This window comes from Excalfactoria chinensis, chromosome 2, assembly GCF_039878825.1.
Source record: "Excalfactoria chinensis isolate bCotChi1 chromosome 2, bCotChi1.hap2, whole genome shotgun sequence".
In the NCBI taxonomy this organism is placed as follows: domain Eukaryota; kingdom Metazoa; phylum Chordata; class Aves; order Galliformes; family Phasianidae; genus Excalfactoria; species Excalfactoria chinensis.
The window spans coordinates 48,294,544-48,313,065 of record NC_092826.1 but is presented as its reverse complement, the minus strand read 5'-3'; the positions used below and the strand labels follow the sequence as shown (position 1 = coordinate 48,313,065).

Below are 18,522 nucleotides of genomic sequence, written 5' to 3'. Positions count from 1 at the left end.
ATTGTTAGAGAGCAGCAGTATATCCCAGGTACTGAAACTAAATCAAAGGCTGTTTTCTAACACAGTTAGTTTAAAGATTACTCATGTAGATACTGAGGCAACATTACTTCAATACGCCATTAGGAATATCAAGTCTTCTAAAGGGGTGCTTTCCTCTTTGTTCTGCAACTCAAATACGTTTTGATGGATAGAATAAAAACACTTCCGTTCTTTAAAGAAACGTGTGAATAAAAATGTGAATTGACACTAAATGGCAAACACTTCCACATTAAATAACCCTGCTTGTTTTCACTTTCAGTAGGTACTCTATTTACCAACTGTATGTTATCCATATGTTATAAGCTGTTTGAGAGAGCTGTAAGGTCCAGTGAGCACCAAATCACAGCACTGTTCTGATAAACAGCAATGCAATGCACTGATTGGAACTCTACATAAGATGGATTCTGCGTTAAAAATGAAACTGCTTTGAAAAGACAGATTAGTTTGTTTCAGAAATGTCTCTCTGCTGACCAGGAACGCACCGGTCCAACAGATTCAAAGCCATGGGCTTCTGAATAATGCTGCCTGCAGCCTCTGGTACAGACAGAAAATGATTGCAGTGAGCTTAAGATGGGAAAACAGCACGAATGTGTTTTTCAATTGATTGGTGGGAGGGAGGCTTCGATTTCTTCTGGGCAAGGAACATCACTTTTCTAAGTCAGTGGCCAGGGCTGATGGAAAAGGCAGAGTGGCTGCCTCTGAAGAAAAATATAATGTACCATAAGAGGGCGCTGGCCGTTTACCCAAAAAACTGCTACATAAACCCGCACAACAGGTCACAAATTTAACTTTCCTTTGCTGAATGTGTTCGGTTATTTAAGCAGCCACCACCTTTCTAAAGAAAAGTGAATGCCGATACTTACCTTTTCTACTGCAAATGTTCGAATCACATATTCAGCCAGGAGCTCTGTTTCTATTAGGGTAACTTTAATGTCTTTATATATCTCTGTGTCATCTGGCCAGTATTTGCAGCACTTAACCTTTAAAAACACAAAAGAAATTAAGGTTCATTTATTTTAGAAGGTTCACACTGACTCTACTCTATATTCTTTGCAGTGACTTACATTTTAAAATACGACTATGAGCAAAAGATTCACAGTTTTACACACAGGAATAATTCATGCTTAAGGGAGCTCTTTTTTTAACACAGCATTTTTGTGTTGCAGGTGAGATTTGTGTTGCGATTAGTAGAGTAAGGCGAATTCGTATAAGCACAAGAAATATTTACATTGTGCATAACTCAGTTACAGAAACTGCTCACTTCCTAAGCTTTCCAACTGGGAGTAAATGTGCAGAAGGATAACTAATGTGAAAAGCTTTTTTCCCATACATTTTAAGGTATTGATCTGATTCAAAAATACCACCTACCTTCTAAAATGAAAATGTGCTTTTCAGACAGGATGGATCTTCTCTACTGTTAGAGAACTATCTGTTTTCTCAGATTAATCTTCCAAAGGAACTACTACGAGGTCCGATGGCAAAACTCAACACACCAAGTCAAGAGATAAATTTTATTTCTGGGTTTTAATACTGATTTCCCAGGTGGCACCAAACACTGTTGGCAGGCTTCGTCTCGTTTAGCTCAAATTAGGATGGCTAGGACGAATACCTCCTAGAAATGCCTTTATTTTTGTTGACTGTGACAAGAGTTTAGACATTACTTTAGACTAGGAGTTTGGCTTTTTGATGGCTAAGGTTAGGTGAGATGACCTCCTTTCAGGTAGCTTGGCCTTGAGTACTTCCAGGATTGGGGGCATCCACAGATTCTCTGGGCAGCCTGAGCCAGTACCTCATTATCCTCAGCACAATCTCTTCCCTCTAATCATCTAATCTAAATCTACTCTCTTTCACTTTAAAACCATTACCTCTTGTCACTTACACTACACTCTCTGATAGAGGCCTTATCAAGCACACTTGCAGGCCTCCATTAGATACTGGAAGGCTGCAATAAAATTTCCCTGTGGCCTCCACTTCTCTAAGCTGAACAACTCCAACCCGTAGCCCTTCTTCACAAGAGAGGTACTCCAGCTCTCTGATCATTCTTGTCGTCATCCTCTGGAACCACTATAACAGATCCACGTCCTTCATATGCTGGGGACACAATGTTGAACACAGTACTTAGGGTGGGGCCTCATGAAACAATCCCCTCCATCACCGTCCTCCTGGCCATCTCTGTGCAGCCCAGGATACTATCATCTTTCTGAATTACAAGCGCACATTCCCAGATTATGTGCAGATTTTCATCCACCAATACCTCCAAGTCCATTTCATAAATGGAAAAAGATGGAAAAATGGAAAAGATGGCTTTGTAAATTGTATTAAAGATTTTCTGAGCTCTGGTGTGATCTAGATAGGATGGACTTCACAATATTTAATGCATTCAAAAAAGAAGCATGAGTTGCGGTGGGGATTCTATATTTTGATGCAGATATTTTATGCAGGTAGGAATTATCTCCTCCTCCTCCTCATTTGGGTGGACAAGGTGCTGGGTGTGGAAGCAAACACATTGCTGATATGTCTGTTTTATTCTGCTCTATCACGGTAATAGCTATATTATCATCACTGCACCTGGCCGTTGTCCAGTAGTGCAGCACGGGCAAGGAGTAGCATCTGTTACACATCTGATGCATAATATCTTCTCTCTTATTGAAGGAAAAAAATTAAACTGATCTTTCAGTACATGTAAATCTACTGGTTTGCTTAAGTATACACTTAAATTTGTTGGGTCAAAAAAACTAACTTCAAATTTTGAATGGAAAACTGATACAAAAAAACCTGTAAAAACATTCAACAACTACCAGAGTATTTTTCAAATCTATTTTCATGACAAAATATTTGGACTACTATCATGTCTAGTCTAGTAAAACTGAATAAAAGCTAAAACTGAAGCACATGAATATAGACACAGAGAGAAAACTATAAAACATGTCTATAAAATGACTTATTTCTATGAACTGCAGGTTCAGTATGTAAAAAATCATGCAGAGATGAACCCCGTCCTGCTAGGCAGGAGAAAAGGCTTTATCAGAAATTGTTTCCTGTGAGTAACCAACCACCACCTACAACCCTTCCTTAGCGTCTGGACAGAAGGTAGGTCTTGCTACGTTAAACTGGCAACACAGAATGGTAACCTTAGATGTTGATTAGGACCGTGCCAGTACTTCTGACTGCTTCTCTGACTTTTTCTCAGGATAAAATTTAACTTGGAAGAGAACTGAGTAAAGGGATGGAAGAATACAGCAGCATATTCAGGTACTTTTCATCTGTAAAGGCTTTATCCCAACAGCACGCTTGTGAGGCCTGTCTCACTGCCACAAAATTATATGAGTATCCTAACAACTTTTTCCTACTGGAAAGCTCCTAGAGAACAGACGTGATGTTCAGACAGCAATAAGCAGGGTTTTGTTTATTCCTCTGTGCTTGTCTTCAGATCTAATAACCACATTGGTATTGGCTAAGAAAAAAAGTCTTCGCATTTTTCTTCATATTTAATCTGGTGTTCAGCACAGTTGCAGGACAATTTGCAAACACCAGTAAATAGAATTGCCTTCCACATAGAAAATGTTCAAGGTGGGACACAGGAAAAGTCATCACAGTACTCAGCACTCCTGTACCAGCAGCACCTCTACGGCTCCTTAGAACACCAAGGGGCAGTCCCAGGGTCCCAGTTCCTACACCTCAGGATTTATGGCAAGTACATATTGACCCCCAGAGCACATCCACCAGCTATAAGCAATGAACATTCTGTTCAAAAGCATTAAATGTTGGTGCAAGCAGGTTAGTAGCTGCTGCTGCTATCTGTTGTTGCATCTACTTGATATCTTTTCAGATCTTATCCTTTTTGCATGTATTTCCAAAGGCTTTCTAATAGAAGCTAAGCAAAACACACTGAATGCACATTGTTTTGTCTATTTTGTTAAAACGATCCAGACAATTCACACAGTTCAATTCCCCTAGGCCAGCAAAATGACCTTTTATGGCAACTGCCAGAAACTCTTTGAAATCCCCACCTATGACTAAAGCTGATTTCTTGACTCTGCATGAAGAACAAGGCCATTCATACTGCCCCTGGCTTGAAGTAGCCCAATGAGAACTGTGTCTCTAGAGCTAATTGCCTTTTCCTGCCTGTTCCCTTCTCCTTTCCATAGGTGGAACCTGAACCACACAAACCCGGCCAGCACACGTCTGAAGGAAGCAGCTGCTGCCGTGATCCTGGTAACAGCACTACTCATCTGCACGTCTCCCTGTTGCTAACTTTAGCTTTGTCTCTCTCTGATGGGTGCCTGCCATCCACAAAACAGCTCTAGTTTAGTAAAATAAACAATTGGGGAAAAAAAAGAAAAGAAAAAAAAAGCCCTGGCTGAATTAAATTGCTCAGCCTTGATGGAAAACATGCCTGTTTCTAACTTCGTAAGTCTAGACAGTCTGGATTATGAGTAAGAACTGGGGACATTTAGAAAGACTGATTTAGAAGAGCACAGTAGTACCCACCTTCTTCTCAAGTGTTGGATTTGCTTCCGCCTGTTTTTAAACCTTATTTAAGATGATCCAGTGAGTAATTAGGGAAGCTCTGGGCGACGTTGCACAGAAGTTATAGCCCTCTGTGCCTCATGCAGCTTGTGCCCACAGGGGACTTTATACTCTGCAGCACAGGGGATGTGGGGCATGGAGCAGATTAGAGCAGAGCAGAAGGATCCATGACAACACAATTTCCTGAAAACTCTCCCAAGTGGAATAGGGGCTGTAACAGCTGTTGGGAAAGGTGCCAGAACCTCAGTCATAGCCACAGACCAACAGTAAATGATCCACTTGATGTAAGGAAAAAGAAAACACAACTTTTTTTTTTTTTTTTTTTCTCCCTTTAACAAAAAAATTGGCTTTTTAAAGTACTTTTGGTTCTCATTCTGTTCTGCTGTTGCACGTGCTGTGCTGTAGATGTGGGAACTCTATGGACTTCTGCTGAGCCAAAAGTTCAGTAAATGCTTAAAGATCAGTTTCCTATCTCCTCTAAGGTTCCTCAAGTAAATATGGTAGGGTCTTATAGAAAGAATTAGAGTAAAGACTGTAAATTAAACTTACACTTAGAAATGTTTATTGGACCGAGGCCTTTATTTGTACTGGGAAAGACAATTGCAGCAAAATAGAATATGGTATTTCTCATCAAATATGAGAAACACTGCTGGTAACATATGTTTGTTCATTTTCTCTTTTTAGCACAACTCTACCTACTGTGTCATTATGAATCTCTTTCCCTTTTTGTAAACATTTGATACATATTTTACAAAAAAATCTACCAACAGAAGGTTTAGCTAAATAATTGATATATGAATCCAGAACTGAATATTAAGTGTGTTAGATTTTTTTTTTCCACACAGTTGCTACCATAACAGTAAATATCGGCCACAAAGTAGAAAACATGATTCTGAAATCTCATCTGAGCAGAACTATAATTGGGAGTTTGTTCAGATACACCCCACATTTATATCCGAACACGCTGCCAAGAAATACAGATGTTCATCACACGATGAGATAAAAGGGGTGATTGCCAGAGACATAATGAAAATGCTCTGGTTTAATCTATTCATCCCAAGGTACACTGTCCATTTGTTCCAAATGTTTATTTTACTAATAATTTGAGAAATCTGGAGAATATGATTATCTGCTTTGACCTCTCCCTACTCCCACCCCCCAACAAAATAGTCTAATGTGAGAAAATAAGAATTAAAAATGAAGGTGGAAACTTGTTCTTGCTACTTCTAAATATAACAAACAATGCAGGCAGTAGACGGATAATGAACACAGATTGTGACTTCCGAAGCTGTATATTTAGCCATTTGGCAATGTGACACATCTAGCTAAAGGCAGTATGAAAGCCAGGACAGTAATTCATTTACTTAGAGGTTTGGAATAGAAGGAATATTACAGAATTAATATGTGAGCTGGCTGTGAAAAATACTTTGCAGCTCCTACAGAAGAGTTTAAATAACAATGATTATTCAGAGTTTCCAGTTTCCTTTGATTCTGAAATAGTCTGAGCAAAAAGGTGGTATAACTGGCTATGCACTGCAAGGATTGTGGTTACTGAAGAGCAGCATTATATATTCTAATTTAAAATTAATCCCAAACTAAGTAATGATGATAAACCAGACATAAATTTTGAAGTGAAACCTCCAGAGTATAAAATGAAATAGCCAAGCGAGCTCACTGGTGAAAACTTTTAACAGGTTTTGCAGATATAAGTAGGATAACATCATATACTTTTATTTGGCTGACTTGAAATAAAAGAACATCCAATAACTGGAAGTATTTTTATTTAAATACTTTTCAAACAAAAGCGTACTGGGATGAAGAACATTTTATTAGTTATAAACCCACCTTCGACTGAAGACAAAATCCAATTCTTTTCTTTTCATTTTGCTTTAGAGCAAGTCAGTTAATTGATCTATACTTCATTTTATACTTTTCTAAATGGGGTATGGAAGAGAATTGAGAAATACAACATTTAAAACACTGTTTGGCACCAACAGATGAATGAGTCTGTACAAAAGGCAGCCATAAGTCTTTCTGTGGTTCAATGCTCCCACAGGGTAAGATCTCTACGGATTTTACTTGCCCAGCCTAACTTCTCCCAGCAATGACACAGGGCTGATATCATTCACCACTTTCTGCTGCCCTGTGCTGCCTTAACACTACTACTGGCTGCCCAGTGGATGCACTCTCATTCAGCTTCTGCCGAAAAGAGTTATCTATACTAACTGCTTTCCACCTGAGGGAATAAATACAATCCATTTGTTCATGAAAACACCATATACTGTTAGTATACCATCAACTGAGCAGCCTGGGTTGACCATACTTGGGCCATAAAATGGAATTAGTCTGGGAGAATTGCTTTAGGGTAAATGTGACTCAAGGTAAAGTTGTTTGCAGTGCTTCTGCCTTCATCTGCTAGAAAAACAGAAGAATATGGATCGCTTCTATTTCACTGCTTATGTTTAGGCAATTTTGTCTCCTGCTGGTTATCAAAAAAGACTAAATTAGTGCACTTTAGTACAGCCCCGGAGGAAGAAAGGCTGAGCACAGAGCACATAAGAAGGGTGGTTCTATGCCAAGATGAAGAATGGTTACAGGATTAGCTGGAGCTCCTCAAAGCCTGTCTTAATCCTGTACAAAACTGTGAAATCATGGGCACAGTGCTCAAATCTTGTGCTCCGAGAGCCTGATGTGCCTGCGTTGAGATGAACAGCCTGTGCACTGAATCGTGCTTCTGTTCCAAGAACAAAATCATGCCGTAAGTTGAGCCAAGGAGCACTGCCGAGTTAGCTGGTTGTTTTTGAATCTAAAATCTGATCATCTGATATCAGGTTAGAGAGCTCTACATGCTACCCTACTGGGTACAGTCAAGCTGCTTTGGTGTTCCCAGGATACTTCTTCCCTCACAGAAAGACTCATTTCACAAGATTGCTGAGGTGAGCAGCCCTACAATGATGAAGCCATTTTCAAAGGGAAACCTTGAAGACCTCTTTGCAAACTGTACTTTTATTTGCATCCTACACTTCAGCAGCACTTGAGCAACTAGTCTAACAATGGGTCCATGTGTGTGTGTATCCTCACTCTTATTTATTTCTCAGAATGTATTACCTCAATCAGACTAATGAAGGTTAAGACACTCATCTCAGCTTATTAACTCTCTCTCAGGCATAGCTTTTACTGGAAACAAGAAGCACCGAAATACTGAGAACTGAAACCATGTCTGTTGAGAGCAATGTGGGACAGTGCTGAACACTTGTCCTGTTTGGTGATGTTAACATCGCTAATCCAGGGACATCTTTATTAAATGACTGCAAAGAGTCCTTCATTCTCCTTCCCAAAGAACAGCAGCATTTTTTTTTTTTCCCCTAAGGGCTCGTCCACTGCTGCACATAATGGAATGATGCCAACTTGTTATTTCTGGCTAGAAATCTAGAAAGCTGAAATCCCTTTTGTCTACTAGAGGGGTACACTGAATTGAAAGATGAACAACAATTTCAAATTACAATTGTTTTCTTTATTTTCATTGACAGTCTGCACTATATAATCTCTATCGCATCCAACAACAGATACTGGAATTACAGTGAAAGTAAAACAATACCATGAAATATGTAATGAGGTATTTACCTTAAGAGAAGTCCCCAGGTGTTCTAGATAAACATGCTTTAGAATGAAAGCATTTCTAGATGGGGAATGACGATATAAGTTTTTGAAGGTGAGAGTGGAATTATATAGAGCTAAGGATGGTTTTAATACAGCAAGCTTTCTTCCTCTCATGTACAAACTATTTTTTCTTTCTTTCAGGAGAAAAGTTTAAATGAAATCTTCATCAGTAGTATGCTTATAAACTCTCTGGCACATCGCCTAGGGAGCACTAATGCCAGTCTCCTGAACTAACTCCAATGTCAGTAATTTAGCTTATCACATTTAGAGGCAATTTCAATTATATAGAGTGTTCTTCCATTTATACTAAATACAAATATGCTATTTGTTGGACATGTTAAAGAGTTGCTCTGTTTTAACCTCTGCAATATCTCTGTAATGGGTGATCTGAATCTTAAATACAGTCTGAATTCAGCTTCATTCATTAGAGGGCTCTTCTGCGTGAACATTCTCAAAACTTTAAAATACATTAATGTGAACTTCCTAGTAGGTTTGTATCAAAAGAATCCTGTTTTATTCTAAGGACAGGTGGTAAGTCTGTTGGGAATTTCGCATGGGGTTAGTTTTAATGCTGCTGAAATTGCTTATGAAGTTTTTGTTTGGTTCTAGCAATATGTTTTTCGTGTGGAGCTTTTGGACAGGACTTTACTTGACAATTTTTCTTGGATATACAATGTCTGTCCATAACAGAAACATACCATAAGGAGAATCTGAAAACAATCAAGAATTTTGGATTTTGTTTTTTTTCAGGAAACACATTTGTATCTGCTTCAGAATTGTCTCTTGAACGTTGAACAAGATTGCTCATCCTGAGCTCTCAAGGCCAAAGCACATACAACTGCTTAGGACTGGGACCACATGGATTCTTTCTTGTGAAGAACAATTCTCTTTCTGACAGATTTTTATCTTAAAACAAAGAATGATTTTTAACCAGCCAGCCTGAAGGAGATGTTCCTTCCCTGTCAGTTGCTACATTTTACCACTGTTTGGGTCTTCTCACTTCCACATAGACCCTGTATTTTTAAGCACGAAGAATCAAAGCCATCAACATTTTTGCAGCAAAGCAGATGTCAGTGCCTTGTAGGTTAACTGCAGGTCCAGTCAAACAAGCAGAGGATCAGCTAAGCTGCCAACTTTCAGTGTTCTTTCTTTTTCCCTATGCAGATACAGCCCTGATGGCTCCAGGGCGAGAAGTCACCCAGAGGAGGGTGAGATGGCTATCAGGAAAGCTCAACACTCCTCGAAGACATTGGTGAGAAGCTGTTTTGGTAGTGTGAAGGCACATGTGCAAGAGTAGGGGCTATTTGCCACCCTATGGCGACCTTTGCTTCCCTGTTTGTCTCACATCTGTTCTGTTGTTGTCAACTTTGCCTCCTTTCAAAAAAAGTCTTTTGTGTGCTTATTAACACTATTAGCACTGCCTGTTTTTTAATTCTGGATAATAATTGTGAAACTCTAATTACTGCAATTACGATGCTCCTAGGGTGAGGTTTCATTTTTTGTAATTATTTCTCTCTCTCTTTCTCTCTCTCTTTTTTTTTTTTTTTTTTTTTGGTAAATACTTTGTTATTTTAAAAGCATGACAGACAATCATGAGTCCTAGCAATGCGTTTATATATCAACCACCTCCACTGAATTTCATCAGCGCATTTCACCATTTATTAATCAGATATTACTAAATTCCTCCTGCCTCAAGCAAAAACAGGGAGTGGGAGAGAAAGTGACTACTGACAAATGACAAATGATGTGACATGCCAAGTTTGATTCCCCCAACCAAGTATCAGTACCAGCCTCAAAAGAGCAAAGATGGAATCGACAGCTAGATGGCACAACTGAATATTTTCTAAACCTTGCCAGTGACTTTTTTTGAGGAGAGAAAAATTTCAGTCTGTACCAACAAGGAAACACTTAACAAGGAACCCGAGACTTTGCCCAGGACGTGAAGACTGCAATCCAGTTCGCATCACTTTCTACAGAAGGATCCAGCTATAAGAACGGTCTCTTGGAATAAGCAAGATGCCTCTTTTCCAATTGTACCTCTGTGAGTGGGCCAAAAAGCTGCTGTCTTTTAGAGTGATATAAGTCCCTCAGGAAAAGATGTTTGAAACTACATTACTACCTACAGTTGCTCCTTACTAACAGGAGCTCTGTATGAATATAATCTGAAATGCATTAATATAATCCAATTTTTTTTCATTTAGTAACCTGTTGTCATGTTGATATATTTTTATGAGTCTTGCTTAGTCTACGGCTCGGGAAATGTTGATTGTTGCATTAAAATACAGGTATATTACAGCATTAATTACTTGTCTTTCCCTTTCTTCAGCCTTCATTGAGAAGGGAAAGTTCTTGACCACAGCCTGAAGAAGACAGACTTTTCTTGTCTCTGTCTTTCAAGGCCTGCCTGTTTTTTCCCTTTTTTTGTAAAAGTTCTTAAGACAATGTAGACGTGACTAAAAAACACTTCATCAGCTGTTATCAAAGAACTGTTCATGCAACTCAGCAATGATTTTTCTAAATGACTGGGAGACCTCATTTAGTTTTTTTTAATAAACAGTCACATTCTAATGAGGTCTTCATAAAACTGACTAAATATGTTTAGAAATCATTAGCTTAAATTACCAGTACAAAAGTCTCCTTAGGGAGCCCTGCAGATTTTGTGATAAGACTTCTGGCAGATGGATTGGTATAACAGCACAAGCGAGTTCTGAATTTCCACACAAGCAGAGTAAATGTGAGCGACTGGGTAACAGGCTACTGGATAAAGAGCTAAATGTCCCTCAGGTGGGTTCATTAAAGAGAGAAAACAATCAAAACACATTTCCGTGCCATTTAAATACCAGGTGCACAGCAGTCTGCAGGTGCCAGAAACACTGACAAGGGTCCCTTGCTGGAACACACAAGAGCTAAGAGGGATGCATGGTTTTGACAAGTATGCCTCAGATAATGACAGATATTGGCAGATGTACCCAGACCCTGCTGGAGGGTAATGCAGGGACTGAGTCATTTGCAGCAGGTGCTTGCATTAGGGACAGCCTCATGGTGATTCCTCCATTCGCAATTAAAACGGTCCTGATGCATAATGCTCCAGGGCAGGAAGCAAGTTCCTAGCACTGATTTAATGACTATCCAGCCAGTTCTGGTAAACAAATACACATACGCCCCCTCAATGATTAATTCATGATGGACATAAATTGTGCAGCAAAGACGTTAAATAGATATTCCCCTTTTCTGAGAACATAAAGTTCTCCTTTACTTAAAATGTGTAAGAGGTTAAAAAATATGAAATAATAGTTCCCTGTAAATCTTCTATCAGCTACTGCACCTGAAATAGAAAATCTCAAGGTCAGGAAGGTTACAAGGTTTGCCCTGTAGGAATGCTACCAAAAGTCCCATTAAAATCATTACTAATCAAGGTGGCACAGAGCTTGTGTTTGGGGCTGCAGGACAGATGGTGTGTTGCAATATGCCTCCTTGTTGCTGATGGTTCACGCCCTAGGAATGGGATAGAAGCGCCAACGGAGGAAGGACTGCACTGCTTTGCAGTTCATACGATCTCAAGTCCTTTAGAAACTCATTTTAATTCTGCTCTTCTATCTCACCTAAGTTGGCCTCCAGAGAAAGGACGAACAAAGTCATTTCTACCACTGTCAGAAGCAAGAAAACTGCAGATCTGTATCCCACTAGGACTCCTGCACCCCAAAGAAATCTCCACAGTGGCACAAACTGTTTCTCACTTGTAAGGAAATATGTTGCCTAACTATATAGAGTGAGCAGAGGGCTCAACACCGGCAGCAAGCCTGGCATGTCCGTGGGTGGTACCTGACAATTCACACTAATTGATGCTTTCAAATGTGGACATCAGGAAAAGAGTAGGTGGTGTTGTGTAGTACGCTAGTTTTGTTCTAAGGCTTGTTCCTCCATTCATCCACCTCCTTTTTTTTTCTTTTTCTTTTTCTTTTTTTTTTTTTTTTTTTTTTTTTTTTTTTTTTTTTTTTTTTTTTTTTTTCTGTGTGCTCTAGTACTTAAGAAGGTCTACAAAGCTATAAAATTTTTGCTGGGATTTTAAAGTCCCTTCCAATCCAAAACATTACATGCTTCTATGATTCCTATTTGTAAAAATTCATTTTGAACTTCTAAGTAGCCACCCAGCTGTTTCTATCCTCCTCTTCACTCGAGGGACTGGACTTTCAAAGCAGCCTCCTTGATGCTTTTCGTTTCTGCAATTAGCTGTACATTGTGTTCCTGCAGCAGGTGTTAATTGTCGTCAGAAATCCTACCTATTTTATAGTTAAAAATAAAGCTTGCACCTGATCTTGTGGCAGATTTGCACACACAGATATCTAAATGTTAGAATTTATATTAGCAATTGATCAAGGACATAAAAAAGAATAAATTCAGTTTGGAAAGCTGGATTGTTAAAAGGAGACGAGATCCAGACCTTGGACTCATCCTACATTAGGAGCATTCTTTCCTAGTAGAAACACCACAGAGCAGATCTACCAGCATCTATACCAGCATAAAATTTAGAACATGTCTCAAAACCATAAGGCTCTCACCAAGATACGTGCGCTTCTTATTTCAACACTTAAAAATAATTCAACACTACAACAGTTGCAGCAGTTGCAAGAAAAGCAGTGGCTTTTTTTTTTCCTTTTTCATTTCGAATGAAAGCTTCAAAAGGAAAGAAAAAAAAACCACAACCACAAACAACAGAACATTCCAGATGAAAACTAAGACACCAGTGCATAGACAAAGCAGCAAATTAAAACACTCAGTTATTGATGGTTGCAAAAAACAAATAAAATGTGTCCGTTCAATACTTGTTGAAGACAAAATTAGCCATAATCACTTGAATTGGACACTTACTTTAGAAGTTGTCAAGCAAAGAAAGAGAAGGACACATTATCAATCAGGAAACTCAAGCTTTCCTTAACCACTGAGCTCCTAAAGAAGACCTCTTGATCAATAAATTTGGTAGAATAGAACAGTTCAGTGGGAAGGGACTTTCAAACATCATTGGATCTAAATGCCATCATTTCAGGGCCAACAAAGTGTTAAAACACGTTATGGAGGGCATTGTACAAATGCTTCTCAAACACGGAGTACCACCTACAAATGAGTAAAGTCAGTTTATTCTGTTTTACTCCAGAAGACTTACAAGAAGTAATGCCCAAACCAGATTGATTCAAACTAACATACTGTGAAGAAGGTGCAATTTCATAGTTTAAGTACTTCTCAGAAACCTGTTCCAGAATAACTTCCCCTTTTTCTCTTTAAAAAAAAGAAAAAAGATGGCTCCATATCTTGTTCTGTAACTAATTCCCTTCTTCCCCCTAATAGAAAAGGTATGTACACAAAGATATGACGCTTTCCCTCTTTGGCAGTCATTGCAAGCTGTGCAGTACAGAATACAGCTTTATCAGTTACATTTTACTGGGCTACCGTTATCAAAGACAAGCATCTAAAGTATGTTTAAAAATAATTGGTAATGAATCTCTTAGCAGAGGCAGTCATAAATATTTTATGTGCCTTTCTCAGTATATAAGCATCTTGTTGGTCTGCTATTTAATTTCCAAAAGCAAACACCTTGGAAGTCTTTCATCTTTTTAAGTGCAAAAATCACTTACCCTTCCCACTTCTACGAGATTAGTAACCATGATTATGCTGGCTGTGTTCTCATGCCATACCATTCTCCAGAAGTCATATATTGTCTCTTGCATTGGTCCTGAAAAGATAAATCAAAAGGAAAGGTTACTTTCTTTAAGTCTCGTGATTAGAAGCTTGTCCCTGGGGTAGATTGAGAAACCACGATTATCCACATGTATTCATATAATCATATTTTTCATTTATGGTCAATTTATTTCCTGTCATCCCACCTATCTGCATTTAAGTATTTTTCTCCTGAAATAGTGCTCTGAAAGAAAGTTAGTTCTCCAGCATCTAGGTATTTATCTCTGTAATACCCAGAAGGAGAATTACAAAAAATGGATAACATTACTCTTTCTCTTAACAATCGGATGATAACCTAGGGAAGGTGTACCTTGAATGAAATGAGCCTCAGTGGACTATGTGGCCTTTCCCAGGTTCTAATATTTTTCTTAGTATCTACAATCCATCAAATTACCCCAGCTCCTAAATTGTACTTCTTGAAGTGAAACAGAAGTTATAGTTTCTTGCTGCAGTATATCACTTTGCAAAGCAGTGGGGAAAGCAGGAAAGAACCCTGGTGTGTAATGGCAATGATGTCCTCGGCTGTACTTGTTGAGAAGAATGACTCTGAACAACTCTGCGTTTGTGGATACAGGTCTTCCTTCAGTATTGTACTGAGACTGGGTACCAGCCCACAGGAGCACAGGAAATGTCAGTTACAGAAATGTAACATGTTCAGAACAACTACACCACTCTGCATGTGCTTGGTACCATCTATTTGTAGCCCATGTGTTTTCATGACATTTTATATGTCTACTTGACATTCAGTATGCCATCCTGATTTGAAACCAGTGGTTAAAGAGCACTAGACCAATAAGAATAAATGCAAAATACTACCAAGTACTACAGAGTTAATGTTCATATTGAATCCATTACTGAACTGCCACACTGCAGTAAGTAATTATCTTCCTATTTAGAGGAATATCACAAAGCAACCCCTAGGAGGGCAAATAGGCATATATGTTCCTCCAGTGAAGAAACTGTAAGTCTCAAAGCATCACAAAATCTTACATTGACAGATCTGGTTAGTTTGGTACCCAAGTTCTGGTACTTTGAGCTCGCTTTGAAAATTCAGTTTTTACTCTGAAAGTCAAGTACTTAGCAAACAATGCAGTAATGTTGTATAGAAGTAGAACCCAGCTTATCAGGCCATTAACACATCAGTAACGTAATGTAATGTAACTTGCTTAGACTCAAGTTTAAGAAAAAACGATGATAATAGTTTTAAATAGATGAATTAAAAATATATATTTTTTTATTTTCAGCAATTCCAAAGCATATGATCATCTATAATTGGCACAGGCAGTTTAGAAATGTTCTGTGTTCTCCCCCTTTAATTTCTCTGCTTTTAGAAGTGCAACCTATATAGTTAGTTTCACCGATTTCCCTAAAGTCAGACAACTTGTCTTTTACTTGTTTTGGTAGTACACATAACAGGAGATAAACATAGTTAAAACAATAGGAAGCTGTGACTGACAGAACACAAGAAATGTCAGAAGGTCTCAGAGAAGAAGAAATAACAGAATCTAAAACCATGGTTTCTAAATTACCAAACTCATGCTGCTGTTGTCTTTTTAATTTACAGCACAGAAGAACTGATATTTTTGAGAGATTTCATTTGGAAATATGACAGATTTCTCTCCATCATGTAGGAATCTACAATACACATCGTACTTCCAAGCTGGAAACCTGGTCCAGTGGTTGGTAACCCTGCACATAGCAGTGGGCTTGAAATTCAATGATCATTGTGGCACTTTTCAACCCATGCCATTCTATGATTCTATGATGCTTCTCCATAAACAACCAGGATACACAATAGAGAAATATTCCAAGCGACATTTTGGATGTTACAGAAAGATGATCAATAAACATTCCAGTGAATGTTTAACTAGCTTATGATTTCATAATGTAGGTTTCTGGACAATTAAAGTCACAAAAGCGTAAGAAAGGTTTTGAACCAACCTCTCCTCCAGGTAAAGGGAAGGAAACTATTTTACTTGCTATAGGAAAACACTGTCTCTGTGTCGCTCTTTCCTTCCTCTCAATTCTCAAACAAATATTTAGCAGAATTACTACGGCTATCAGCTTGGAAGGAATGTAACTAAAAATAGAAGTAGGGAGAGGCAATTATCCGCTGAGTAAAGGAGTCTGCAAGTTCATGACATATTTCTAAGATTATTTTAGCTTGATTAAGGACAAATTATAACAACTCTGTTGCTTCAAGCATCTTGATCCACAGTCTGATTTAATGGTGAAAATCTAAATGGTTCCACTGCACTGGGTTTCTGGAGGACTGTGATTTTTCAAGGTCATCCATTTGAGTATGTTTTTGGTAAAGCTACCAAAAGGAGAGAAAAAATCCCCCGTCTACACAACACGGTTACTTTCCCCTTGTAAGAAGTCTTTGAGAGTCTTTGAGAAATTAAGGGACAATGTAGGAAGTTTCTCTACTTGTTACTCCGGACAGTTTCCTTTCCTACAGATTCGCTCAAAATTGAAGATTGTTGGGCCCTACTTTCTCATTTCCTTTAAACAGCACTGGGAGAACTGGCAACAATTTATTCCTGTTTTTTTTTTTTTTTTTCTCCCAAAGTCAGCATAATTTGTCTTGTGATTTAAAGATTACTGTGCTTTAGATCTTGAAATTACAAACCCTGACAGAAAGGAGATGCTAAGCACTATTTTCTTCCTAACTATTTTGAGTTTGTCATTCTACATACAAGAAAAAAAAAAAAGATAATAGATGATGAGAAAGTAAAATCTTTAGAAAAAGGCACAGCACTTTTCAGGCCAGAGAATGAGCAAGTTTTTCAATTTTGGTTGCATCTAACAGAATGTCCTGCTTTGTGGTGTTGAGTATGTTCTTTCTGACCTTACTATCTGAATGATAAAACAGTGATTAAAATTAAAATTAAAAGTGCTTGACAGGAATTTGTGCTTTCCTGCAAGTATTTTCAAGTGTTTTCTCACTTTTCCCCTTTAGATCTTTTATCCAGCCTCCAAACTTCTTTCACATTCAGGACACTAAAAGGAAAAAAAAAAAAAAAAACAAAACAACCCAGCAACCCAAAGACCTACCTTAAAGTCTCAGAATGTAATTCTTTTCTATCCCATTTTTCTTTTCTTCCTGACATTTTTCAAATTATTTTCTGACATATGAATAAATTATTACTTGTCTCCAGCCAGTACTGAAAAGCATTATAGGCTACAGTAGGGTTGGAGGATTTATTGTCATGAAGAACTGAACAGTTTGATTCTGGAGGCTCGTGGTAGGGAGAGAAAGAGCCTATAATTGTTCTAAGTATCAGCTTAACACAATAGGCAGGAAGGTTGTTCTCAGCAGTTGCCCTCTTGCGGGAGGGAAAGGTCTGAGGAGAAGGCACTGCACTGCCTAACAGTAAGCCTATGGCATACCCCATTAAATACACAATATAGTAGTTGGTATCAAAAACTGCTGCTGTGAAAAAAGACATCAACAACATACTGCCAAACAAAGATGAAAAGCAAAGGAAAATAAGAAAAAGAAATCAGCCTCCCAAACCCCCAGGTAATTAACTGCATTATTGAAAAAAACAACCCTCAAAAGAAATGATCAGTGGAAAATATCACAACCTTTAGTTGTAGTACTAGTAGTTGTTAGTTGCTGCTGTGGGAATGCCAGCATATCAGGAAATGGAAAATCACATAGCTTCTAAGAATGAATTAAACTCTTAAGAAGCTCCTTCTGCCCACAAAGCTTTCTGGAGCCTCTTCCACTTGGTGCTGTGAGACTCACTTCCAACAACTAGTACTGTTACTGTGGTGTGTGATCATTTTAAATACTATAAACTAGCCTAGGGTACTGAAAAATAGTGAAAACATGTTGGAAAAAAACAGCAGAAACATAAAGAAAGAAGTAAAACCTGAATCCTGAAATGTTCTCAGCACTTATTCAGGCTGAGGCACGTAAATATATGGGTAGTTTTTCATTTTCTAGAAAAGCAAACAGTTTAACAAACAGTTTCTAAAGTCTTCTAGCACAGAACGTAAAATCTACAACATAATGCTTGGTTCACTTGGGACCAAAATGAACGACAGTGACATGGTTTAGTGGGCATGGTGGTGAGAGATTGATCAGTTGGACTAGATGATCTTAGAGGTCTTTTCCAACCTTAATGATTCTATGATAGCTATTTTGGCTAAAAATGTGCTGAAAATGAACAGATACCATTAAGTTCTACAGGCTCCCCAGAACTGGGCCCTATGAGCACATGCTCATAGAGGAAATGGATTCTGGATGCATAACTGCAGTAGCTACATTTGATCTTCAGAAGAGTATAATAAACCTACATGAGTACACAGTGATAGGACAAGGGGGGAGGGCTTTAAACTAAAAAAAGGGATATTTAGATTAGACATCAGGGAAAATTTTTCACAGTGAGGGTGGTGAGGTGCTGGCACAGGCTGACAAGAGAAGCTGTGGATGCCCCATCCCTGGAGGTATTCAAGGCCAGGTTGGATGGGTGTAGACTTTAAGACCCTAGAAGTCCACAGCTGGGCCAATTACCGAAGTAACACCAAGAGGATGAGCGGCAAAATGGC

The 18,522-nt window shown here is 38.5% G+C and overlaps 1 protein-coding gene across 11 annotated transcripts in view; it reads right to left on the bottom strand.

The window, feature by feature from the left end:
• The window catches only part of PTPRM (protein tyrosine phosphatase receptor type M), a 454,976-nt gene that overhangs the window by 19,785 nt on the left and 416,669 nt on the right, over nt 1-18,522 (bottom strand). For all 11 annotated transcript variants that reach the window (XM_072327944.1, XM_072327945.1, XM_072327947.1 and 8 more), the window contains 2 exons: nt 13,860-13,957; nt 903-1,019 (listed from right to left, as the gene is read on the bottom strand). In XM_072327944.1, coding sequence (XP_072184045.1) covers nt 903-1,019; nt 13,860-13,957 — 215 coding nt within the window. The remainder of the gene's footprint in view (nt 1-902; nt 1,020-13,859; nt 13,958-18,522) is intronic.